A 24353-nucleotide genomic window follows, 5' to 3' on the forward strand; every position below is an offset into this window, starting at 1 on the left:
GCGCCGCTGCGCATGCCCAGAGCAGAACCGCTGTGGAGGGAGCGAAGCCGGGTCCGGCTTCCCCAGCCTGTAGCCCGTCCAGAGAGAGCGGCCCCCAGGTAGGCTACCCGCAGTGTGCCGCACCGGAGGCAATGAAGACTACCGGCCGCCCGAGAAAGCTCGGCTCCAACTGGAATCAGAGAAGAGTGATGAATAGGGCAGCTGGGAGTAAAAGCGGAAGCGGCGATAAGAACACAGACGCCAGATCTCTGAAGGTGCTCCCACTGGCACTGACCGGTCTAACAGCCGTGGTAGGATGTGAGGGGGCTTCCGCAGAGAGGCCAAGGGGTTGGTGGGTCCATTCCTATGGATGTCAATAACCAAAACCAGCCGAGTGGAATCAGGCATGTGTCCAGAACCAAGATCACTGGGGTCCGATGACCACAGGGAAGAAGGTGCATGAAACTACTGGCCAAGGGGTTTCAAAGGAGCTGGGGTGTGTTGAGTAGAAAGTGGGAAGCACCCCTGTCTGGGCCAGGAGGTGCCTGGGATATTAGAGAAGGAGCAGCCCCTTGGTTCAGGCTGCAGGGCCTGGTGGTGAGGGCTCAGTCAAGTCTGAGGTGGAAGAAGGGGGAGCCTGAAAGAGGAAGGTGCAGTGGTGGGGCAGCAGGCAGTGTCTGTCTTAGGGTCAGGACTGAGAAGACGCCAGGTGACATTATGTGTCTGTTGTACTTTTGGAGCCCAAGGGAAGTAGCAGGACAGGCCCAAAAGGCTTCTAGAGGGCAAGAGACCCTTCAGTCCCAGCCACAATCCAGAGGATGTGGGACACGGCCCCCACATGACCATAGTGAATACCCAAAGCCACCCCTCAGGACTTGTGCTCAGGACTCTGGATGTGTTGGGATGAGAATGACAGACTCCATGGTCGTGGGGCATGGCTCGTTATACCAGGCTGTGTCTCACTGCCCAGCAATCCCTTCTTGGCCCAGGCTGCTCACTTCATCCAGGGACATCCGCCTTCTTCAGGGTGCTCACCTGAAGCACCCTGATGAGCAGGGTGAGCAGCACTGAGGCTGCAAGGGGTGTGTAGTGCATGTCTTGGGGGCGGACCCTTAGTCATTGCTAGAGCCAGCACCAGGCCAGGATCCAAGGGCAAGGAAGTGCGGTGGGGAAGAGATAAAAGTACAGTGAAAGGTGCTTAGGTTTTATTCTGGGCTTGGGTGGCCCTGTGCTCAGTCCCCCAGCAAGACAGAGGCCTCTTGTACATGCTGCCGGACCACACGGTCCAGTACGGTATGTACATCCCGGGAAGCCCGGGCAGCGGCCTCTAGCACTTGCTCCAGGTGGTCCTCATGCAGTCTGGCATCCATCTCAAGCAGTGCAATCTGGCCTGAGGCTGGTAGCAAGGCCAGGGCCAGCTGGGGGCCCCCAGCTGCTTCCTCCACATGGCTGAGGTCTGCCAAAGCTGTTCCATCCACAAAGCCAGCTGAGCAGGCACACACAAAGTCCCGCATGGGTATCCCCGCGTCCAACACTGCCAGCGTGGCTGCATTCACACAAGCTGCGTAGGTCCCGCCGTCTGCCTGCAGCACCTGCAGGAACCCCCCAGTGGCATGAGTTTCAAGCTGCTGAACCCCAACTCCTCCTTTCTCTCTCCCCTCCACAGGCTGAGGGCTGCTGCCTGCTCACCTGCACATAGATGTCAATCTGGGAGCGTGGGTGCAGCTGTGTAAGGATGGCTGCCTCGAAGGTCTGACGCAGGTGCAGACCCATCTCACAGGACTTGCGGTCCCCGTGTGGCCGCCGCTTGCGCTCCCCTGTGCTGAAGGTTGCAGAACTGTACTGACAGTTCACCAGGGCCCGGTCAGGCAGGGCTCGTGCCCGGGAGCCTCTGATCTGGGGTAGGGTGGGGGAGAACACATGAGCCAGGCCCTTCCTCCCTCTACCTCCAACATCCCAACAAGCAACCACTTTACCTGCAAAACAACACAGCCCGAGGGAGGGCCATTGGGCCAGGCTCTAAGCCACCATCGTCCCTGGATCTCTCTCCTGACAGGCCTCCCTGTTTCCCCTCTTGACTCGTCCTCTCTCGACCCCATGCTTCCTTTGTATGAGAATCTGTTTACATATATCAAGTCTGATTCTACCTCCTCTGCACAATACATATACTGCTTACCTTATAAAGAGTTCCCATCACGCGTGAGATAAAAATCCTAAATCTTTTCCCTGTTTACAAAGGTCCTGGGTTCCTGCTTCCCTAGAAATCCCTCAGTCTCATTTGGAATTACCACCCTCTTCCCCATCACCAGTCTTTCTGCTCTGCAAGAGTGCCATGCTTACTTCTACCTCTCTGGCCTTAAGTCTCCAGCGCTGGAGTGGTGATAAACCCAAGCGGTTTTATTAACACTCTCTGTCTTCACGGAGTTTATGTTCCAGTGAGGAGACAAACAGTGAGAAATAAGTTAAACTGATGTCTGAGGAGGCGGGTGCGGGAAACCAGATAAGTGTGTGGATGTAAAGGAGGGAACTTGACTTGTAAAGGGTAGGTAAGGTGGTCTGGGGTGGGATGGGGTGAGGTGTCACCCAGAGGTGACGTCGGAGTGGAGCTGAGAGGTGAGGGAGCCAGTGAGAGCGGCCCTGGCGGTTTTAGGAGTAACAAAGCGGTGTAGCGAGCGCTGGAGAAAGGCAGGGACCGTCGTGCAAGACACTGTTAGGACTTTGGCCGCGGCCCCACAAGGCGGCGCGCGCCAGCCTCACCCCCGAGGCCTCTACTCAGCCAGGTAGCCCCTCACAGCCCGTAGTGGCCACCCCCGGAGGAAGCCCGGCTCGCGCGCGCCCACTCGCCTCGTGAGGCCCGTAGACCACCGCCAGCGCCTTGGTATTGCCCTGTTCGATGTAGGCCGAACCGTCGGCCTGCGCGAATACACCCATCCGCGCCTGGATCTTGCGCAGCTCCCCAGCGCGCCGCCCGTCCACTCGGTAGCCCTGGTCCGATAGGAGCTCCAGCCCAGCCATGCCGCCCGGGCGCTAGCCAGGCTTGAGCGCCCGGCAGAACTACACTTCCCGGTAGAATTGACTCCCCACTTCCGATTCCCCAGGACTACGGTTTCCGGGGCACCGACTCCGACTTCCGGTTCCGGACCCCTGCGATTCTCCCAGAGTTCCCGAGGGCACCACATCTCATTTCCGGTCCTTGCGGAACTGCGGCTGTGGGCCCGGGGAGGGACCCTTGCGGCCTTTTGGGGTACGCACTCGCGCCTGCAGGGCTGGAGGCATGCCGGACGTGGAGTCGCCGTGTCGTTTCTTCCCGGGTTGGTCATGGGGACGGCTCCCTCTACCATCCGGGCCTGCCCGCCCCGCGCCGCCGCCTCTCCCTCGGCCTCTCCACTGAGCCCCGCGCTTCCCGCGCCGCTGGCGCTCCTTTACTTCTGCTTGACGCTTGGTATCTCCCTCGAGGTTTGCGGGCGATAGCCGCCACTGCTGGTCTTAAGTTCTTCCGCGGTCATAAATGCAGGCCTTCTCCCAAGCTGAGATACACTCTCTGTTCGCAGTTGTTTTTTTTTTTTCTTTAAACCGTTTAGTTTTTACATTTGTCCGTTTAAAAAGCAGACACATTTATGTTGTACGTACACATGGTCAAATTTTTTAGTTTCAATTTTCCATGTTGCCTTGTTTCTCTGCACTCATCCCCCTATCTACTATAGCTTAAAAAATGGCTCCGTTTTTCTTCACACTCATAATTACATCCAGGTCACACACAGACACGTGTATATGCAGCTGTACATGTACAGCCATATAGTGGCCTTTGGAACTCTTATTTTTTAAAATGCGATTGTTTCATACACTTTTGCATTTAACTCAAAAATATAAAATCTGTCCAAGTAATCCTGTGGAACTCATAGTTTTTTGGTTGATACGAGTATCAAGTAATAAGTAGAATGTACCCAGCAACCACCCCATTGTGGGCAGTGGATGTGTGTCCCGGGGTTGAGTGAAGGCTGTGTGGGAGTTAGATTCTCCGTCCTTTCCCACCTGGAATAAATGTTAAAAGTTTTTTACATAATCCTTCCCTCTTCAGAGGGTTACTGCCATTCCTCTTGCATTTCGTGGCCTGATGTCAAATGCCCTGGAACAGCAGAGGGGCTCACAGGAGGGGGGATGAGATGTTTTCCTCCACAGCTGCCTCCTGTTTCCAGATACCATTTGCTTGGTGGTCAAGGTCACCATCAGGGAGCTCATTACCCTCCTCATTTGCATTATTCGGGCTTCTCTGGTGGCTCGGCTGGTAAAGAATCTACCTGCAGTGGAGGAGACCTGGGTTGGGAAGATCCCCTGGAGAAGGAAATGGCAACCCACTCCAGTCTTCTTGCTTGGAGAATCTTATGGACAGAGGAGACTGGCGGGCTATAGCCCATGGGGTTGTAAGAGTCAGACACAACTTTAGGGCATTATTCAGCCCCTCTGCAGTGCTTAGAAACCAGATCCCATGCTTCAGGTTTGAATAGGGAAGGATAAATCAGCAGGGCTGTGACACTGACTATAGGGAGGCGACATTCACTGGGGCTGAGGGCGGTGTGCACTCGGGGCTTTCCTGTCTGTGGTCATTGGTGACTGGCGATGACTGGCATTGTCGTGAAGCCTTCCTCCTTCACGTCTTTGGTGGCAGGTGGTGGCTGTTGGCCAGGGCTCAACTGAGGCTCTGAGAGAGAGCACATCTTCATGTGGCCTCTCCATCCAGCCTGGGCTTCCGCAAAGCACGGCACCAAGGTGGACTCCCAAGACAAAGTGGGTGTTTGTGGCGTTCTAAGACCTAGCCTCCAGAAGTCAGGTAGTGTCACTCTTGCCAGACTGTGGGTCAAGGCAGTCACCAAGGTCTGCCAGGCTCAAGGGGAGATGACATGGTCCTCCCTCCCCGCCCACAGGAGCAGTTCAGTGTCAAGTTGTGGGAAGAGCAAGTGGAACAGACGTGCTGTGGTGGGCTTGGGCCTAAGTCCCAGGCCCAGTGACCCCTCCAAGGTGGTCTGGAATACTGCCGCACGAGGCCTTGTCTGCGCCTGGGCCATGGCCCTGATGGCCGTCATCCTCTGTTTGGCTCAGTGCCCTCACCCTCGGCTCTTCAGCTGGACTGAGCAGGTTACCGGTGGAGTCACACAGGCCTTATTCTCAGCACTGTGGACACTTTGTGTTTCTGTTCTTACTAGGTCAAGATTGCTGTAGTCCATTGACACAGGTGGAAGCCCCTGGGTGCCCCACCTGTTGCATGGTTGGCCCTAGCAGCTCAGGATAATCAGAATAATGTTGGTTCTGGGCCTAAGAAGCCCAAAGTGACTGGGGGGGTGGCTGTTCTTTTCATACTGCATGTCTCACTGTGCCCCTCATGGAAGTGTCCTCCCCCGCCCCCACCCCTAGTAGTATCTCTGGTTTAAGGTCTGGGCACCTCAGGAATGAGAACCCCTTGGTTCTCTGGCCTTTGTGTTCTAGTCACAGCATACACACCTGGGTGGATTCAGGTTTGAGGGCTATAAAGCTTATACAGATTTGGGAGCTGTGTTGAGGATCCCCAAGAGCAGCCGTGGCCCTGAATTCAGTTATTTACTAGAACTAAAAGAATTCAGCACACAGAATTGTACTTATGACCAGGATTCAGGGGAAAGGATGTTAATGAAAATCAAAAGGAAAAGCCTGCTGGGGCAGAGTCAGAGGAAACCAGGTGCCTCCTTCCAGAGTCCTCTCCCTGAAGAATCTCAGGGGACACTCTCCATTCACCCAGCAACAAATTGCAACATGGTACGTGACATGCTGGCCACTAGAGAAGCTCACTGGCGACTCAGGGCCCAGGGTGTTCATAGGGGCTGGTCACAGTCATAGGCCTCTGCCTGGATGTACCTGGACTCCTAAAGAAGAAAGGAGGGGTTCAGCATAAAGCACATTTGTTTGTACAAAGAGTTGAGGTTTGAGCCCCTCTCACTGGGGAATGGCAGGAGCCCTCCTGAAACCTAGGTTCCCAGAAACAGCAATTTTGCAACTGTCTTCTGAAGGAGAGCCATCTCAGGGCCCTTTTTAAGTAGGACAAGATCATATATCCAAAATTAAGGGAACAGAGTGAGGAAAGAAGTCCCAACACGGAACAGTAATATTTTTTTGGCTGCACTGGGTCTTTGCAACCTGAGGGCTTAGTTTCCCTGCAGCACGTGGCACCTTAGTTCCCTGACCAGGGATTCAACCTGCATCCCTTGCACTGGAAGGTGGATTCTTAACCACTGGCTATGCCACCAAGGAGGTCTCAACACAAATTTTTAAAGTTGACCGATATCACAAACATCACAACACACAAAAAACAAACATAATGTCCTCAATTAACTTCCTGATATATTTCTCTAACATGTTTCTGCTGTGCTTTTTGGATACACCTCTTAAGAAGGTGACACTTTCATGATGTCCCCTTCTATATAGAGAGAGGATAGTTTAGTCTCCCCTCTAACATGTTTAATCAAAGATTATTTTTATAACTTAACTAGCTTGGGAGTAAAGTTGTTTTCAGGTAACAGCCCCTTTAGCTTGTTCAGTTATTAAGTCATGTCCAACTCTGCAACCCCACAGACTGCAGCAGGCCAGGCTTCCCTGTCCTTCATCATCTGGAGTTTGCTCAGACGCATGTCCATTGAGTCAATGATGCCATCCAATCATCTCGCCTTAGCTGTGTTTGTTAGTTACTTAGTTGTGTCCGACTCTGCAACCCCATGGGTTGTAGTCTGCAAGGCTTCTCTGCCCATGGAATTTTCCAGGCAAGAATGCATGAAAGTGAAAGTCATTCAGTTGTGTTAGATTCTTTGTGACCCCATGGAATTCTCCAGGCCAGAATACTGGAGTGGGTAGCCTTTCCCTTCTCTAAGGGATCTTCCCGACCCAAGGATTGAACCCTGGTCTCCTGCATTGCAGGCAGATTCTTTACCATCTGAGCTACCAGATGGTAGCTTTATCAATTACCTTTATCTAATATTGTGTACATTCTCAGAATTGTTAAATTTGAGAAAACCTCTATCAGATTTACATATGAGCCCTAAGATTTCAGGGTCTTTAGGGGCTATTTATCACATTTTAGAGGTTTTTTGAATTGAAGACATTAGCCAACTCCATCAGCCCTATGTTGGTGACGCACAGCACAGAGAGGCGGCTATGTTCCTGAGAGTCACTTCTGTACCAGAATGACAGCAATACCTGAACAACACCAGGGAGCGGCTGCTCCCACCTCAGCCTGCCTGAGCAGAGCCCGCCATGCCCCCACCTGTCCCCAACAGCAGGGGAAGAAATGACACAATGCCAGGTGCAGTGGGAAGAGACAGAATTAACCTCACTGTGATGACATGCTTTTGGAAATTTTACAGAGTGTGCAGCCCTGTGAACACTGCTGAGGCCCTGACCTGGAGGGATCCTGAGCCTCCTGACTTCAGTGAATCTGGCCCTTGCCCCAGACCCCCCCGGGCAGCACAGATGCATCTCAGTGGTGGCCTATCCCAAGAGCGGTCAGTGGCCAGTTGGCAGAGTTACTGATCTGTCGCAGGAACTCTGGGCTGTAACCAGCGGGCTCCTCCTTGGCCTTGTTGCCTTTGCTGTTAGTTCATAAGTTCTGGGGCTTGTCGAGAGCGGTTCTGTGGAGTATGTTCCTCCACGGTGAGCAGCTTCTGAGGTACTACTCAGCCCCCCCGCCTCACCGCCCCACCCCCACCCGCTTAGAGTCAATCCCGGCTGCTGAGAAGTCGCATCTGAGTCAGCGGAGCATTCAGCCACCGGCTGGGCAAAGGTTGGGCTTCAGCTCCCAAGCCAGTGGTGAGCTGTCCTTTGCTGATGAATCAGGGTACACCTGGGGAACACTTTCAAGTCTGCCCCACATCCAGCCGGCATAATAGGCTGAAGAATACCTGCAGAGATAGCTGGGTCTTGATTCCTGGAGACCATGAATGTCACCTTCTGTGGCAGAAGGAACTCTGCAGATGTGATTAAGCTAAGGGTCTTGAGAAGGAGTGCATGTGCTGCAGTATCCAGGGGGCACCCATGGAAACATGAGGGTCCTTTCAAGGTGGCAGCAAAGGGGTATTTGGGTGCAAAAGAGCAGGAGAGGTGACCTTGGAGGCAGAGTTGTGGAGTGAGGCAGCCTCAAGCCAGGAAGTGCTGGCCACTGGACACAGCGAGGAACAAACTCCCCAGGACCCTCCAGAAGGAACTGTTATTTTAGCCCATAGGTTCAGTTTGGACTTCTGGCCTTTAGAGCTGGAAGAGAATAAATGTCTGCTGTTTTAAGCCTTCACGTTGCTAGTAATGTGTTTGAACTCTTAGGTAACTTCTCCTCACTGAGACCTCCACTGTCCTGACTCCAAGCTTGGCGTCCAGAAGATTCTGCCTGCTCCGCCATGCTGTGGAGCTGCTAGTCCTTCCCCCTGGCCTCTCACCCTGGGCGGGGTCTGGGGGAGCTGGGCTGGTGGGAGCTTGCCCCTCCCAGAGTGACCCCTGGAACCATGGGTGGCTGTTGCGGGGGAGGCCTTGTTTTCTCATCTTATTTTTCCTAGGTTCCTCTGCACTACTGGCTAACAAGTGGAAACTGCAGTGAGCAGGCCCACAAAATGCAAAAAATGACATGAAATAAATCATAATGGAAGAAATGACTCAAAATAATGGCAACTACACAGAACCATCCCATTAGAAAACACATGGGGAGAAGGAAGGAAGGCTTTCATATGTTCTCAAGTACAAACCCAGTCATTGCCTTTGAGGGGGCTCCCCTGCCCTCAGAAACTGCTGTCCTTGTCTGCTGGGGCCTCCCTACTGCCTGCCCCACCCTGTTCCCTGAGGTTGTGGCCCTGAACGTGGTGCCTCATCTGGGGTGCCTGTCCTTCATGGGACAATGACTCTCCCTGCCATCTGCACGGGGGGACCTCCTGTGCTTACCCTAAGGTGCTTGCGGGCTTACCAGGCGCCCCCAAGCTGTGACCCACCAGAGTCTCTGAGGCCAGTCCAGCTCCTGCTGCTGCTGGGCCAGACACAACCCCTCCCTCAGGGCAACTCAAACGTCCACCCTCCTGCCCCCTTCAGATGATGTGCTGGCCACCACCACCTCTGGGACTGTGCCCAGGGACCCAGCCCCACAACCTGGCATGAGCAGCGGTGGCCAGTGGGGAGGAGGGACACCTGAATCATTCAGCTCCTTTCCTGCAATACCACCATGATAGGCTGGGACCCAGAACCTTCTGTCCACCAGGAGGGGCTTCCGGGAGGGACTCCCAAGTCTGGGGCAGATCTGGGCCCTACTCATGAGCCAGAGGCCAGAGTTTGGGGGGTGCCCCACTCAGGGTGCTCGGAACTACTGGGTGCTGGCTCTGAAGCCCCGGAATGTGGCTGCGGTGGGGGGTAGGGAGCCGTTGACCTCACAATGGCGGGGTCCGCTGCCCTCTGGCCAGCCTGCCTGCCGCCAGCAGCTGCTGCCCACCGCTGCCGGGCATGTCCCTCCTCAGCAGCTATGAGGGCCTGCGGCAGGAGATCCAGCGGCTGGCACAGGAGAACGAGGAGCTGCGGCGGCTGGTGCAGCTCATCCAGGAGAACCAGGAGCTGAAGCTGGTGCTCAGGAACCGGGGCAGCAGCCTGAGCTTCTGTGGCCCTGGGCTCCTGGCTGAGGTAGCCGCTGGCCCCCGGCTCCCCCGGCGCAGAACTATCAAGTTCAAGGATGTGGAGAGAGGTGCGTGCTGGGCCGGGGACTCTGCAGGGGCCGCAGTCTCCACCAGTTCAGCCGTGTAGCAAAGCGGGAGTCCCTTGCGTCCCTGGGCTGTGTCCTGTCAGGTGCTGACAGGGGCTGCGGAGGAAGGGGGGTGGCTGGAGCGGGGGCCCTTTCAGGGGTGCAGCAGAGGCAGACCAAAGGGAGGGAGCCATCTGGCTGCCCTTCAACCCCCCAACATATGGGGGACACTGAGGCGGCTAGAGGCCAGTCAGTGGAGAGCCCCGCCGCAGGCAGGGTGCAGCCCGGAGCCTGCGCCCTTAAAGCAGCCCACTTCCCCCTCTCCTCCTGGACCAGCTTCAAAGGCCAGCAAGGGTCAAGAGAGTGCAAAGCCGGGGGTGGGACGGGGGCCAGGGTGTGGACCATGTCCCTACCCGTCTGGCCCCCTGTCTGCCTAGTCCCTGAGGTAAGGGGCCCGCCTTCACCTGCTGCTGCTCTTGGGAAGCCCCCTTATCCCCCACCTTTCCTTTTCTAGAGCCCTTCACAGCTTGAGCCCACCTCAGACCTGGGCAGGCAGCCTGGCGGCTTTCAGTCCACAGGGGAGCACTTAGGGGAGGGGCAGCCATCCTTCCCGTGGTCACGGGACTGACCAGCTGTCTGGCAACATCAGCCAGAGTGCCGCAGGGTCGGCCAGGGAGGGTGGTGTGGAGGGCCCCCTGCCCACAGCGCCTGTGGGGAGCGAAGGCTTTCTGCAGGGTTCGAAGTCCTGGCTGCCGGGGACCTCAATTCCAGCCTCCCGCGTCGCTCCCCGACTCCCCCGCTCCCCCCCAACCGCGGCGCGCTGGGGCGCTCTCCGAGGTCGTCTGGGCAGCCTGCTCCCCTCTCCCGGGGCGCCTGGAAGAGGCTTCCCGCGGCGTCCACGCCAAGCGAGCTCCGAGCCGGCGGAGGGCCGGGCGGCCGCCGAGCCCAGGTGCCCGCGGGTCGGGCCGCGGGGTGGGGCCGCGCCTGCACAGTGCTTCCTCCGCGGGGATTGGCATGGAGACGCCCGCTGCCCTCCGGCCCAACTCGGCCCCGCCCCGCCGTACTCGGGATGGCTCGCAGCCGAGGGAGGGGACGGCTCCGGGCCGCCCGATCTTGACGCAACCGGAGAGCCCGGAGCGCCGGGACCGGTCGTGCGGGGGGCGGGTCCCGCTTCCGGGCTGGGGGCGGGAGCGGGCAGGCTGCCGAACGGACGGCGAGCGACCCGGAGCCGACAGGCCAGGTGGGGACCCTCCCCGCTCCTCTCCGCACACCTCGCCCCCGATCGCCCCCGCCGCGCGCTCCTCCTTGCCTCCCGGCCCCCGCCCCGGCCGGCCGTCTGCGCAGGCTCTGCCCGGTCCCCGTCCCCTCTTGCTCCAAGGTCGAGCCTTCCTTCGGGCAGTGGGCCTTCTCTCACCTGCTCCCAACGCACGTGCTTCTTCCTGCTTAAAGGGTCCAGAAACCCCAGCCCCAGGGCTCCTACTGCATCTCCTCCTCGGAAAGTCCTGCTCCAGGAGGCCCTGGGTTTCTGCCCGCAGCCCTGGGCATTGGAACTGGGGAGTAGGCACAGGGGGCATTAGGCCCAGCCCGGACTTACCCAGCTCTGGCTCCACCCAGGGCCCCTTCTGGGCCCGGAGTCGCGTCCTCTCCCCATCCCAGCTCTGCTCAGGGCTGCCCGCCTGTGGATGACCCACTGCCTCTGGCCAGTTCTCCCAGGACTGCCGGCTGAGGAGTCGCTGCTGGACTCCAGCCCCATCACCATGGGTGGCCCGGAGGGGCGCTTCCATTTTGCCATCGACCGTGGAGGCACCTTCACAGATGTCTTTGCCCAGTGCCCAGGGGGGCACGTGAGGGTCCTAAAGCTGCTTTCAGAAGACCCTGCCAACTATGCGGACGCCCCCACTGAGGGCATCCGCCGCGTCCTGGAGCAGGTAGGCTGGGCAGGGTGGCAGGTGGAGGGGTCTCTGGGCCAGAGGCCTGAAGGCTGACCACGTGGTTCCAGGAGGGGGGTGTGCTGCTGCCTCGGGACCGGCCGCTGGACACCAGTCGCATTGCCAGCATCCGCATGGGCACCACGGTGGCGACCAATGCGCTGTTGGAACGGCGGGGAGAGCGGGTGGCGCTGCTGGTGACGCGCGGGTTCCGAGACCTGCTGCACGTGGGCACCCAGGCCCGCTCAGACCTCTTTGACCTGGTGAGCTCATCCAAGTCAGCGGTGGCTGACTCCATAGAACACGTTTTCCCTGGGGCGCCTGGGCCCCTCAGGGAGGGCAGTCCTTGGAAGGGTCAGTGCTAGCCCAAGGCCACAGCTGATAGCAGGTTCTGGACACTCATGATGGGATGCTGCGTCCCTCCAGCCCTGAGTGGCCATGTGTTGTTCTGGGCCTGTCCTCCACTCTGCCACATCCTGGATGCTGACCCTCACCCCTCTGCGGGGTTCTGGGATGGAACAGCTCTATGAGGGCAGACAGCTGGCAGCACTCAGATGCCTGGGGGCAGAGAGCCGCCCTGGGTGGGCCTTCCTTGGGCCACCCAGTCTGACTGTCTCCTGGGACCATCCCGTCTGACTGTCTCCTGGGGCTGTGGACTGGCCCACTGGGACACATCCCCTAGCCTGCATCGACCCATCCACGCAGGACCCCAGCAAGGACCCTCAGGCCTGGGCCACCTCTGAGCTTCTGCCCGCCCTCAGGCCGTGCCCATGCCCGAGATGCTGTATGAGGAGGTGCTGGAAGTGGACGAACGGGTAGTGCTCTATCGAGGGGAGCCGGGTGCTGGGACACCCGTGAAAGGTACGGCGGAGTGCTGGGGGCGGGGCAGCAGGCCCTGACAGCCTTTGACCCCGATCCCGCGGCTTCCTCGCAGGCTGCACAGGGGACCTGCTAGAAGTGCAGCAGCCTGTGGATCTGGGGGGCCTGCGAGGGAAGCTGGAAGGTCTCCTGTCCCGGGGCATCCGCAGCCTGGCCGTGGTGCTCATGCACTCGTACACGTGAGTGGGTTGTGGTGGGGCGGGGGCAGCGGGCCGGTCCGGAGTGCTGAGGGTAGGGGGCGGGACGGCGTGCGGGGCGCGGGCTGAGCGGGGCTGGGGGGGAGCGGGGATGCGGGGTGCGGGCCGGTGGGCGGGGTTGGGTCTCAGTGGCGCTCGGTTCTCCTAGGTGGGCCCAGCACGAGCAGCAGGTGGGCGCCCTGGCCCGGGAACTGGGCTTCACGCATGTGTCGCTGTCCTCGGAGGCCATGCCTATGGTGCGCATCGTGCCCCGGGGGCACACGGCCTGTGCCGACGCCTACCTCACGCCCACCATCCAGCGCTACGTGCAGGGCTTCCGCCGTGGCTTCCAGGGTCAGCTCAAGGTGAGACCCCCTCCCTGCCCGCCCCTGGCCCGCCCCACCCCGCCCCTCACCGCCCGCCTGCCCACAGGACGTGCAGGTGCTGTTCATGCGCTCCGACGGTGGGCTGGCGCCCATGGACTCCTTCAGCGGCTCCCGCGCTGTGCTCTCCGGACCTGCTGGGGGCGTGGTTGGTTACTCAGCCACCACCTACCGGGTGGAGGGCGGCCAGCCAGTCATCGGCTTTGACATGGGAGGTATGAGGGCCCGAGGGTGGGGTCCGGGGGCCTCAGTTGCTGGGCTGGGTAGCATCTGGGTCTCCTTGCTCCCCACCCCCACCAGGCACGTCTACCGATGTGAGCCGCTATGCTGGTGAGTTTGAGCATGTTTTCGAGGCCAGCACGGCTGGTGTCACCCTTCAGGCCCCCCAGCTGGATATCAACACGGTGGCAGCGGGTGGGGGCTCCCGCCTCTTCTTCAGGTCAGCACCATCCCGCACCTGTGCGGACACCCCCAGCCCCACCTCCCTAACCCACCTCCCAGCACGCCTCCAACTCCAGTCCTCTCTCCAAAGGTCCGGCCTCTTCGTGGTGGGGCCAGAGTCTGCGGGAGCCCACCCTGGCCCCGCCTGCTACCGAAAAGGTAAGTGCTGGCATACTGGCCCTGAGACCCTTCCAGCACAGCCCAGCCCCTCCCCCAGCCCCACCCCCACTGGCCACGCCTGGCACCCACCTACAGCCCCAGCCCCCACACTGTGCACACCTCCCAGGGGGCCCTGTGACAGTGACGGACGCTAATCTGGTCCTGGGTCGCCTGTTGCCTGCCTCCTTCCCCTGCATTTTTGGGCCGGGAGAGGACCAGCCACTGTCCCCAGAGGCGTCCCGAAAGGCCCTGGAGGCTGTGGCCACGGAGGTCAACAGCTTCCTGACCAACGGGCCTTGCCCGGCCTCCCCACTGAGCCTGGAGGAGGTGGCCATGGGGTTTGTTCGTGTGGCCAACGAGGCCATGTGTCGGCCCATCCGTGCTCTCACGCAGGTACGCCCACCGCTGCCCTTGCCTGTGGGGGAAGTAGGGGGGGCCAGGTGGATGGGGGGGCCACTGATCCCCTTCTGGTTCCCCAGGCACGAGGCCATGACCCCTCGGCCCACGTGCTGGCCTGCTTTGGGGGAGCTGGTGGGCAGCATGCTTGTGCCATCGCCCGGGCCCTGGGCATGGACACTGTGCACATTCACAGGTGTGTCTGGGTGCAGTGCGTGGGTCCGGGGGGCGCCCACTTTGGGAGACACTGTACCCACCACTCTGCCATCCTTGTCCTGTAGGCACAGTGGACTGCTGTCGGCGCTGGGGTTGGCCCTGGCTGATGTGGTGCATGAGGCACAGGAGCCCTGTTCCCTGCCCTATGCTCCCGAGACCTTTGCGCAGCTGGACCAGAGGCTGGGCCGCCTGGAGGAGCAGTGTGTGGAGGCCCTGCGGGCCCAGGGCTTCCCCAGGTGGGGCTCTGGGGGCTACCAGGCCACCTCACTTGGGGTCCGGTCAGCAGCAGTCGGGGAGGGCTGGGCTCTGAGAGCTGCAGGAGGCTCCCCCGCCTGGCCCCCCATGCGAGCACCCTGCCTGCCACCATCACAGGTCCCAGATCAGCACTGAGAGCTTCCTGCACCTGCGCTACCAGGGCACAGACTGCGCCCTAATGGTGTCTGCCCACCAGCACCCGGCCAGTGCCCGCTCGCCCCGAGCTGGTGACTTTGGGGCGGCCTTTGTGGAGAGGTATGTGACCTCCGCCTCCCAGGAGCCCGGGCGCACGGGTTGGCCTGGCTGCCACCCCTGACAGTCCCCTCTGGGCTCAGGTACATGAGGGAGTTCGGCTTCATTATTCCTGAGCGGCCGGTGGTGGTGGACGACGTGCGGGTCAGGGGCACGGGCAGCAGCAGTCTTTGCCTCGAGGATGTCCCAAAAGTCCATAGTGGGCCTCCCCGGGTAGATAAGGTTAGTGATCCTGCCTTTGCCCACCCACCGACCCACCCACAGCCACTGGGACACGAGGACAGAAGTGGAGGGGGAGACGCAGGGAGAGCTCCGGGCCTGGAACCCTGCTCACCTCGCACCCTCCTCAGATGACCCAGTGCTACTTTGAGGGGGGCTACCAGGAGACCCCTGTGTACCTGTTGGGAGAGCTGGGCTGTGGGCACAAGCTTCAGGGGCCCTGCCTCATCATTGACAGCAACAGGTGGGCTGAGGCCTGGCTGGGGTGGGGGTGTGTGGGGTGAGGCCCAGGGTGAACTGTGGGGCCCTGGCTGGGGGTGGGGTGGGGCGGTCCTCTGGCCCCAGCTGCAGGAGTGTGGAGGACTTTTGGGTCCCTTCATGGTTGGGATGTTCCTTGGCCTGGGCATGTGGGGAACCTGGTTGGGTGGGGGTCTGGCCTGGCTCCTCCAGCCCCTCTGCGCCCCTGCCCCCAGTACCATCCTGGTGGAGCCAGGCTGCCAGGCAGAGGTGACTGAGACTGGGGACATCCGCATCTCTGTGGGGGCCGAGACGGCCAGCATGGTGGGCATGCAGCTTGACCCCATCCACCTGTCCATCTTCTCCCATCGCTTCATGAGCATCGCTGGTGAGTGGCTGCATAGTCCTGCTCCCTCGCCTGCTCCCTGCGGTGCAGGGGGGGTTCTGCATGCCGGGCAGTGTGTGCTGGGGTGCCTGGCAGGGGTGTGCAGGGAGAAAGTGCGATCGGGGGAAGGGCAAAAGCAGAGCCTCTGAGCAGTGGGGCAGGCAGTGTGGCCCTGGCCCCGGGATGGACCTGCTGCACCTGCAGGTCTGGGGCAGGGGGGTGCTTTTGCCCTCCCAGCACCGTGTGATCTGGGCTCTGCACAGGGAACCCAGGCTCAGGGTCAGGCTAGGTGCTTGCTGGGGCCACCAACATTGGGTTCTTACTGCAGGAGGCAGGGTGTGGGGTTGTTGGGGGCATTGGGCAGGGCTGAGAAGGGAAGGGCTGCCCTCGGCACGAGAAAGACGTCTGGCCACGTCCTCATGTGTCTAGGTAGACCATCACCTGCTTCGGGTCCTGGGTCTGGGACTCAGAGGCCTTGAAGGCAGTGGGCCCTGCCCCTCTGTGCCCAGGACGGGCTGTGGGCAGCATGGGGCCGGCGGGCATCTGGTCACTATGTGCCCCCAGAGCAGATGGGCCGCATCCTGCAGCGCACGGCCATCTCCACCAACATCAAGGAGCGTCTGGACTTCTCCTGCGCCCTCTTTGGGCCCGACGGGGGGCTGGTCTCCAACGCCCCTCACATCCCCGTGCACCTGGGTGCCATGCAGGAGACGGTGCAGTTCCAGGTTCGGGAGGCCCCTTCCCCTGATCCCCCTACCCCTCAGCCCTGCCCCCTCCCCACTCTGCACCTGTCTCCTGGCTTCAGATTCAGCAGTTGGGGGCTGATCTCCACCCCGGCGATGTGCTGCTGAGCAACCACCCCAGTGCAGGGGGCAGCCACCTGCCAGACCTGACTGTCATCACACCGGTGAGGGGCGCTGCCCAGGGACCCATGGAGGAGGGCCACCGGCGCCACTGACCGTTGCTCTCACCCCTAGGTGTTTTGGCCGGGTCAGACGCGGCCTGTGTTCTATGTGGCCAGCCGTGGGCACCATGCAGACATTGGGGGCATCACACCAGGCTCCATGCCCCCCCACTCCACCAGCCTGCAGCAGGAGGGTGCGGTCTTCCTGTCCTTCAAACTTGTGCAGGGGGGAGTCTTCCAGGAAGAGGGTGAGTGGCACTGGGCTGGTACACCTGGCTGCTTCCCGCCTGCCCTACCCCCAGGCTGGCCTCCAGGCTGGGGGAGCCAGGCGGTGACCCTGCAGAGTGGTTGCACAGTATCTCTCAGAGATAATCAGAGGCGCTGAGCTAAGTTGTGCCTGGGCCCAGGGAGGCCTCAGTGTTTTGGGGGTGGGGAGTTGGCCAGGACACCCAAGGGTGCAGGAGAGGGAGAAGCCTACTTCAAGGTGGGCAGCTGCTTCTGTTTATAATTCGCACTTTGGTTTGCACTGGGTCTGGGGGCTGCAGAGAAACAGGGGTGCCAGGGGCTGCAGGCTCCTGAAGAGCTTCCCTGGGCCTGGGTCAGGGCAGTGGGTGGCGGGGCAGCTGTGAAAGGCGTCACCGGGCCCGAGCTGGTCTGCTGGTGCACCTGCTGACATGCGGTACATGGAGAGTCCAAGGATGGCCTGCAGGCCAGGAGGGGGGGTGGGGCGAGGGCTCTACCTGCCTTGGAGGATGCTGAGCCTCAAGCTGGGGACAAGGGTGAAGGTGGTTTGGAGGTCAGGGTTGGTGTCTGGTGGGATTTCGGCATGGGGGAGGGAATGAAGTTTGGACAGCTGTAGGATGAAGGTTCTGGCTTTGTGGTTGCTGAGGAGGTGGGGCAGCAGCTTTGGTGGAACCTGGGGGCAAAACAGCCAGTGTGAGGCAGCCAGGGGTGAGAGCCCCGGGGGCATCTCAGAGTGAGAACAGGTGATGGGTGACCGGACCATGTGCTGCTGTGGGTGTGAGGACACAGATAAAGGGGTCGAGGCCTGGCTGCTGCCTTGGTCAGTGTGGGGCGGGGGCAGAGGGCAAGGACCCCTGAGGGACATGAGCAGGCAGAGGACCTGGTGGCCAGGGAGCCTCAGAGAGGATCCTGACCCAGACTCAGGAGAGGCGCTTTCCTGAGGCACGGAGTGGTCCTTGGGGTCAAACCTGTACTGCTTGCCATGGGTGGAGTCTTTGTCCAGGTCTGCTGGGGCCAGGGATGGGGGGACAGACAGCCATGCTGCTGCTCTTTCAGTGATTGGCCATGGCCGCGAGTGGTGGGCCCTAGGGGGGAGGGTTAGGTAAGGGAAGTGGTTTTTCCTCTTGGCGGGAGGCCTAGAAAAGGCTGGAGAGTGGGCCAGTGGGGAGGTAGGGCAGGAGGAATGGAGGTGGTGTGGAGAGTTTGCTCGGGGAACCTGCGCCCTGCCCCTGCCCTTACCTCCAGCCCATGTGTGGTCACAGCAAAGCTACCTGTCTATTCTAGGGTGCCCTGGGGGACTGGGGTGTGAGGAGAAGGTTCAGCCGATGGGGGAAGAGTCAGCAGAGTGGTAGGGAGCCAGTGCTGGGCCAACACGTGGAGCCTGCAGTGCCCCGGCAGAGGAGCAGGGCACCAGGTGGCCCTGGGACTCCCAGGTGGCTCAGTGGCGGTCCCATCCATTTAGCGGTGACTGAAGCCCTGCGGGCGCCAGGCAAGATTCCGGGCTGCAGCGGAACACGGAACCTGCACGACAACCTGTCGGATCTGCGTGCCCAGGTGGCGGCCAACCAGAAGGGCATCCAGCTGGTGGGCGAGCTCATCGGGCAGTATGGCCTGGACGTGGTGCAGGCCTACATGGGCCACATTCAGGTGGGCCGGGGGCAGCAGGGCAGGCAGCTCTGTGCTCACCCCCAGGTGGGTAGGCAGAGGAGGAGGGGGCACCTGGCCCACCTGGAAGGGACATGGCTGATGCTGAACTCCCCACCAGGCAAACGCGGAGCTCGCTGTGAGGGACATGCTCCGGGCCTTTGGAACTGCCCGGCAGGCCCGGGGCCTGCCCCTGGAGGTGTCTGCAGAGGACCACATGGACGACGGCTCCCCCATACGACTCCGAGTGCAGATCAACCTGAATCAGGTCAGTCTTCGGAGGGGGTACCTCCTCGGGCATCACTGGCACGCCCGGCGGGCTGCTGACCTCTCCCCCACTCTGGTGGGCAGGGTAGCGCGGTGTTTGATTTCAGCGGCTCAGGGCCGGAGGTGTTCGGCAACCTCAACGCGCCGCGGGCCATCACGCTGTCTGCGCTCATCTACTGTCTTCGCTGTCTGGTTGGCCGCGACATTCCACTCAACCAGGTGCGAGGGGCTGTGCTGTGTGCAGGGACAGCGGCTCCACCCCAAGCCCACATCACCCTCAGTGAGCCCGGGCGAGGTCAGCTCAAGGTCGGCCTGATCCTAGGCAGCAGGTGGTGTACTTCCCTCCACAGCCCCCGCCCCCTACCTCCCCCCATTGTTGAGAGCCGCCCTTTGCCCTCAGGGCTGCCTGGCTCCGGTGCGCGTGGTAATTCCTAAAGGCTCCATCCTAGACCCTTCTCCCGACGCGGCCGTGGTGGGCGGCAACGTGCTCACGTCGCAGCGCGTGGTGGACGTCATCCTGGGTGCCTTCGGGGCCTGCGCCGCTTCCCAGGTGCGGTGGGCCCAGGGGACGCTCTGTGCGGCCAGAGGCGGGGATGGGCTGCGGGCGGTAGGGAGGGGCTGCACTCGCAGCCAGCGCAGCGACCCCTTGCCCCTGCCAGGGCTGCATGAACAACGTGACCTTGGGCAACGCCCACATGGGCTACTACGAGACGGTGGCGGGCGGCGCGGGCGCGGGTCCGGGTTGGCACGGGCGCAGCGGCGTGCACAGCCACATGACCAATACGCGCATCACCGACCCCGAGATCCTGGAGAGCAGGTGACGGCTCGGGGTGGGTTGGGGGTCGGGGGACGGGGCTGGGCAGCGGGGCCGGGCGGCGCGGGGGCGGGGCCGGCCGGGCTGAGCTGAGCCCCGGACGGTGCAGGTACCCGGTTATCCTGCGCCGCTTCGAGCTAAGACTGGGGTCCGGGGGTCGCGGCCGCTTCCGGGGCGGCGATGGCATTATCCGTGAGCTGCTTTTCCGCGAGGAGGCGCTGCTGTCCGTGCTGACCGAGCGCCGCGCCTTCCAGCCGTACGGCCTGATGGGTAGGTGGATCCCTCCCCCTCCCCCCTCCCCCCTTCCCCCCCACACCCCGCCCAGCCCCAATCGCTGCAGGGAGTCTGTTCCCCACCCACCTCCTGTCCCATCTGTCGTCCCGTTTAAAACACCCCCCCCTCTCCTCCATCTCTCACTTCCTTGCCTCCTGGGCCACTCCCGCCTTGCTTCTTCCTGAAGGGGGTGAGCCTGGTGCCCGGGGCCTAAACCTACTCATCCGGAAGGACGGCCGGACAGTGAACCTGGGTGGGAAGACCTCGGTGCCCGTGTACCCTGGGGTAAGGACTGCGGCCTGGCCTGTCCCATCCTCACTCCCCCACCCCCAGTGGCCCTCATCCCACAGAGGGTGAATGGAATTTCGGAGATAAGCGGAGACCGAGTTTAATTTGGCTCCTACAAGAATAGGGAGCCGGAAAAAAAAAATAGGGGCTCGAGAACCCGGGCTCCGGGGTCCAAGCTGGCCGATATGGACACGTTGTCCTGTGGGGATGGGCCTGTAGCGGGAGGCAGGGCAGCGCCAGGCCCAGGCTGATCCTGCCCCTCTGCTCCACAGGACGTGTTCTGTCTCCACACACCAGGTGGTGGGGGCTACGGGGACCCGGAGGACCCCGCCCCACTGCCAGGTTCGCCTTTGCAGCCCCTAGTCTTCCCCGAGCGGGGCAGCGTGTATGAGTACCGCAGGGCCCAGGAGGCTGTGTGAAGGAGGGCCCACACAATAAAGATCCCTGAAGTCGCCTTTCCCTCTGGCGACTGGCCAGGCTCACGTTCTGTGTTACCGTCCGTCTTTCCACCTGTTCTGGCACCTGTCTCCTGCAAGCTGGCCTTAGGAAGACGTGGACACTCGGAGCCGAAGTCCCACGGCCAGGTGGTCTGTGAGCCCGGCCAGGGCAGTGCTGAATGTCACCTGCTCCACCTCCTGGAGGGTGGGAGGCAGGTTGGAGAGTCGCCCCAGCGCGGCAGGCCCGCACCCTGAGCTCTGGCACTTACCGGGCTCAGAAGGCCTCCAGGCGTGCTGCGGTAGGTGATGTAGTCCAGGCGCCTGCCCCGCCAGGACTCAGCTGGGGGGCCTCCGCGGGGAGGGCCTGCCAGGTAACGGCGGCGCCCTTTCTTCTGCTCCAGGGCCCTGAGGAGGGGCCGTGTCACCAGGGTCAGGGCAGCCCTGCTTCCCGACCTCGTCTGACCCCCAGTTAGCCACTCACCTACGTAGCATCTCCGGCGAGCAGGCCACGGAGCGGCGGAGCTCGGAGGGTCTCAGCAACGTCCCTGGGGTGGGCGGGGAAGGGCATTGTCAGTGGGCGCCTCCGCAGAGACCGCCTGAGGTCCCCACGCCCCCATCAGGGTGCCCCGCCCTGCGTACCCAGGGCCCAGGGCTGCTCCCGGCGCGTGCCCAGCCGGCAGGGGTCCCGGAAGCAGCTGAAAAACTGGTGCTCCTGCTCCTGCTGGTGGTCTGTGGAGAGGCGACATTCGGGGTGTGTGTGTATGTGGGTGTTTGTGTGTGTGTGTACGCGCGCGCGCGGGGTTGGGGGAGGGGCGGGCCGTCTTACCTAGTGAGCAGTTGTCGAAGTTGAGGTCACCCAGGAGCACGCTGAAGGCCACAGCCTCGTCACTCTGGCGGCTCTCCGCCTCGAACTGCCCGGCCCAGTCCAGGAGCACCGTCAGCTGTTTGCAGCGCAGGAGCCCGTCCTCTGCGGAGCGGGGTGGAGGAGCCGGTGTCCGCATCCTGGACACCCAGCTTCGCCCCCCGTCCCACCCTATTCTGATCCGCTAGCCCACCTAGGGACTCGCGGCGGCTGGGGCAGTGAATAAACTTTGCAAGGAGGGGAGGTGCTGGCCAGGGTTGGGACTCGCTGCCGCCGCCGCCACGCAGAGGGGCCTCCTGCTTTTGCTTACGAACCCGGCAGGGCTCACCGCTGGGCGCGTGCAAGTGTGTGCAGTGCAGGAAGCCCACGACGCGGCGCCCGTCCAGGATGCCCAGCTGCGCCTGCAATACCACGGACCTTGGCGCTCCTTCGCGTGTTCTACTCCAAGCCCCGCCCCTCCCTGGTACCGCAGGGCCACAGACAGGGGACAGGTACCTGCGCGGAAAGTAGTCCCTTGGAGGCCAGAGCATCCTCGCCACGTGCGTGGGGGAAGGACTGGAAGGCAGCACGCAGCAGCGGATAGCGCGAGGCCAGCAGCAGCCCACTGCCCAGCAACTTGAGGTGTAGGCCGTGCTGCAGGCCGAATGTGCCCACGTCGTACAACACCGGGCCCAGATTAGATGCCAGGAGGCTCACCAGGCGTCGCTCTGCGCGAAGATCGAACGCCTCCTGCAGGCACACGAAGTCCAGACTCGCTGGCATGGCTCCCGTCAGCACCCCGCACGGCATCGCCTGCACTGACGAACCGCAGCCTGTAGCCCCATAGGGCGAACTCCGCAGGCCGGCGAGCAACACCGCGCCCACGGCTGCGGCCCGCCGCTGCGTGTGGGGCAAGTTGTTGAAGCGCGCCAGCCCGTCGGGGAGCAGGCACAGATTTGCGCTGAAGAAGCCGAAGCTGCGCGCGGGCTCAGTGCGGGGGCACCAGGGCGCAGGGGGCGCCCAGCACCGCGGAGGAGGCTGGTAGCAGAAGGGACGGCGCCAGGCCTGCAGCAGCAGCCAGAGCAGCAGCGCCGGGAGAGTCAGGGGCAGGGTCGCGAGCAGCAGCAGCAGCGCGCCCGCGGCGCCCCCGGCGGTTCTCAGCCAGCTCTGTTCGCTCCGGCTCTCGGCCGGCGCCCAGCAGCCCAGCAGCTGGTCCAGGGCCCAGTAGGCCGGGAAAAGCAGCGCGCGGGTCAGGCGGTGGAGAGCGTGCAGCACAGGGTGCGGGAAGGGCGAGGGTCGTAGGGCGCAGGGCGTCGGGGGCCAGTTGGGCGGGGATGGCATGGCGCACGAGGCTCCTCGGCAGTGTGAGTCTCCGACGACTCATTGGCTTCCAGCGTGCGAGTCGATCCGTGCGTTCGTCCCCGGGAGCTGCAGGGGAGTCGCAGGGGTCAAGGCCACGTGGCACAGCTTGTGCGCGGGGCAGGGAAGGCTCTGTGCCCCGCGAGCTTGGGGGTGCGGACGCTGGCAGAGCCGCCCAGGAAACCGCCCTCTGCTCACTCGCGCGGAGTCTCTGCGGCGGTTGGAGAGAACCAAAAGGAAAGCAGAAGGGACCCTGGTCCCGCCCCAGAAGCCCCTCGCCCCGCCCTCCCCTAAAAGCCTCAAGGAGAACCCGCAGACCGCGCGGACCAGCGCAGCTCCTGGGTGCAGCCACACCCAACAGAGGCCGACACTTTTCCCGAGTCCGGCGGCCGGACGGGAGTGCGATGCGCGCTGCGTCCAGCTCTCTGCCTCCTCCCGCCAGTCAGGGTGAAGTGGCCCTTCGCTCCTGCTGCCCAGACTGCGGCGTATACCCCACCCCGACCTGTGCCCAGGTTCGTGACGTCTAGCACCTGAGTAGAAGACACGCCCGCAGATGGGCGGACTCGAGCAGCCTAACCAGCCGCCAGTTCTGCGCCGGCTCTATGGGCCTACCACGAGAAACTTCCAGTCTGGGGGAAGGACCGTTGGTTCGGCTCTGCGCGGCCGGCCTGGCCTTCCGGGGCACGTGAGCCAGATGGGAGCCACTCTGTTGGGTCCCAGGGCCGAGCTGCCTGGCCTTGCTCAGATGCTGCCTTGCCCTCCCCTCCCTGGCCCCCATCTTTCTCATTCCAGCTGTGAAGCGGTTCCTAGAGCTCTTACGGTTGACTCCTAAATTGCGCTGAAGCTTGGACCAGGATTGCCCTTTCCGCCTGCAGACACAGAGAAGGGGCTCTGCTCCCCGCACCCCTCCCCCCGCACCCGTCCCCCCCCCGCCCCGCCCCCCGCCCGCTCAAATTTTCCAGAAATCCTGGATCCCCTGTAGAAATCAAGGTCTGGTGCTGGGTGTGCTCGTTCCTCCCGTCCTGTGGTTCAGCCTTCTCAGCAGACAGAGCTAGGCGCACCTAGGGCTCTCTGCCTGTCTACACAGGGGCTCTGCCTGCCTTTCCCAGGGGTCCGACTTATCTGCTGAAGTAGGCCTGGGGGAGGGGAGTAGGCTGCAAAGAGGCAGCAGCTCTGGGGCCAGAGACCCCAGCTTGCCCAAACCCCCTCTCCTCTGTACCCCCTTGCTGGTAGCTGACATGAACCCATGCCCAGTGGCTCCTCTGTCCCCTAGTGATCCTCGGGCTGGTGAGCGGCAGTGCTAGAGAATCCTCCTGGCTGGGGTCCGCATCCCCACCACCACCTCTGGCCTCCTCCCCTTCTGCTCTCATGCGCCCTCTCTGCTCCTCATGCGGGTCCTGAAGGGACAAGCGCCCTGGCCTACACTCAGGGAATCCTGCACTCCCCACCAGCCTTCCCTCTCTGAGTCTATAGGTTACCTCCTGTGTCCCCTCCTACCCCATCCCACTCCAGCTCTCCTGTTCTGCTCTCCTGTGGCCTGTGCTGCTCAGCTGCACCCCTTAAGTAGTGGGGAGCTGTCTTCCCAGCTCTGACTCTCACAGTCTAGTCCCTTCCTATGGGAGCCTTTGGCCTTGCAGGGCCCCCACCTCCCTGG

The 24353-nt window shown here is 62.0% G+C and overlaps 3 protein-coding genes across 9 annotated transcripts; 1 reads left to right on the forward strand and 2 right to left on the reverse strand.

The window, feature by feature from the left end:
• The first annotated feature begins 23 nt into the window (after nucleotides 1-23).
• On the forward strand, nucleotides 24-20544 carry OPLAH (5-oxoprolinase, ATP-hydrolysing). Of its 6 annotated transcripts, XM_042253932.2 has the most exons (30): nucleotides 24-290; nucleotides 1646-3290; nucleotides 7365-7502; nucleotides 8314-10943; nucleotides 11408-11631; nucleotides 11703-11894; nucleotides 12393-12492; nucleotides 12566-12689; nucleotides 12856-13051; nucleotides 13119-13284; nucleotides 13370-13508; nucleotides 13602-13669; nucleotides 13797-14062; nucleotides 14149-14261; nucleotides 14347-14517; nucleotides 14654-14791; nucleotides 14872-15010; nucleotides 15139-15251; nucleotides 15481-15632; nucleotides 16194-16354; nucleotides 16435-16536; nucleotides 16607-16781; nucleotides 18239-18423; nucleotides 18542-18688; nucleotides 18772-18906; nucleotides 19088-19237; nucleotides 19347-19504; nucleotides 19611-19771; nucleotides 19962-20059; nucleotides 20335-20544. In XM_042253932.2, the coding sequence occupies exons 4-30, from the start codon at nucleotides 10718-10720 to the stop codon at nucleotides 20479-20481; spliced, it is 4146 nt and encodes a 1381-aa protein (XP_042109866.1). In that variant the 5' UTR covers nucleotides 24-290; nucleotides 1646-3290; nucleotides 7365-7502; nucleotides 8314-10717; the 3' UTR covers nucleotides 20482-20544. The 6 variants fall into 6 exon arrangements, with proteins under 6 accessions (XP_042109866.1, XP_027829130.2, XP_042109865.1 ...); XM_027973329.3 differs by having other exon boundaries at nucleotides 7365-10943; XM_042253931.2 differs by having other exon boundaries at nucleotides 1646-3223; nucleotides 7365-10943.
• On the reverse strand, nucleotides 1163-3053 carry EXOSC4 (exosome component 4). The gene is made up of 3 exons (XM_004011604.5): nucleotides 2824-3053; nucleotides 1669-1875; nucleotides 1163-1571 (listed from the first exon to the last, which is right to left on the reverse strand). The coding sequence occupies exons 1-3, from the start codon at nucleotides 2992-2994 to the stop codon at nucleotides 1212-1214; spliced, it is 738 nt and encodes a 245-aa protein (XP_004011653.1). The 5' UTR covers nucleotides 2995-3053; the 3' UTR covers nucleotides 1163-1211.
• Nucleotides 20147-22952, reverse strand: LOC101110948 (sphingomyelin phosphodiesterase 5). 2 transcript variants are annotated; one of them, XM_004011902.5, is made up of 7 exons: nucleotides 21857-22952; nucleotides 21690-21762; nucleotides 21326-21466; nucleotides 21139-21228; nucleotides 20981-21044; nucleotides 20769-20904; nucleotides 20147-20697 (listed from the first exon to the last, which is right to left on the reverse strand). In XM_004011902.5, the coding sequence occupies exons 1-7, from the start codon at nucleotides 22679-22681 to the stop codon at nucleotides 20605-20607; spliced, it is 1422 nt and encodes a 473-aa protein (XP_004011951.2). In that variant the 5' UTR covers nucleotides 22682-22952; the 3' UTR covers nucleotides 20147-20604. The 2 variants fall into 2 exon arrangements, with proteins under 2 accessions (XP_004011951.2, XP_060275919.1); XM_060419936.1 differs by having other exon boundaries at nucleotides 21555-21762.
• Nucleotides 22953-24353: the final 1401 nt, after the last annotated feature.

This window comes from Ovis aries, chromosome 9 (genome assembly GCF_016772045.2).
Source record: "Ovis aries strain OAR_USU_Benz2616 breed Rambouillet chromosome 9, ARS-UI_Ramb_v3.0, whole genome shotgun sequence".
NCBI classification, from domain to species: domain Eukaryota; kingdom Metazoa; phylum Chordata; class Mammalia; order Artiodactyla; family Bovidae; genus Ovis; species Ovis aries.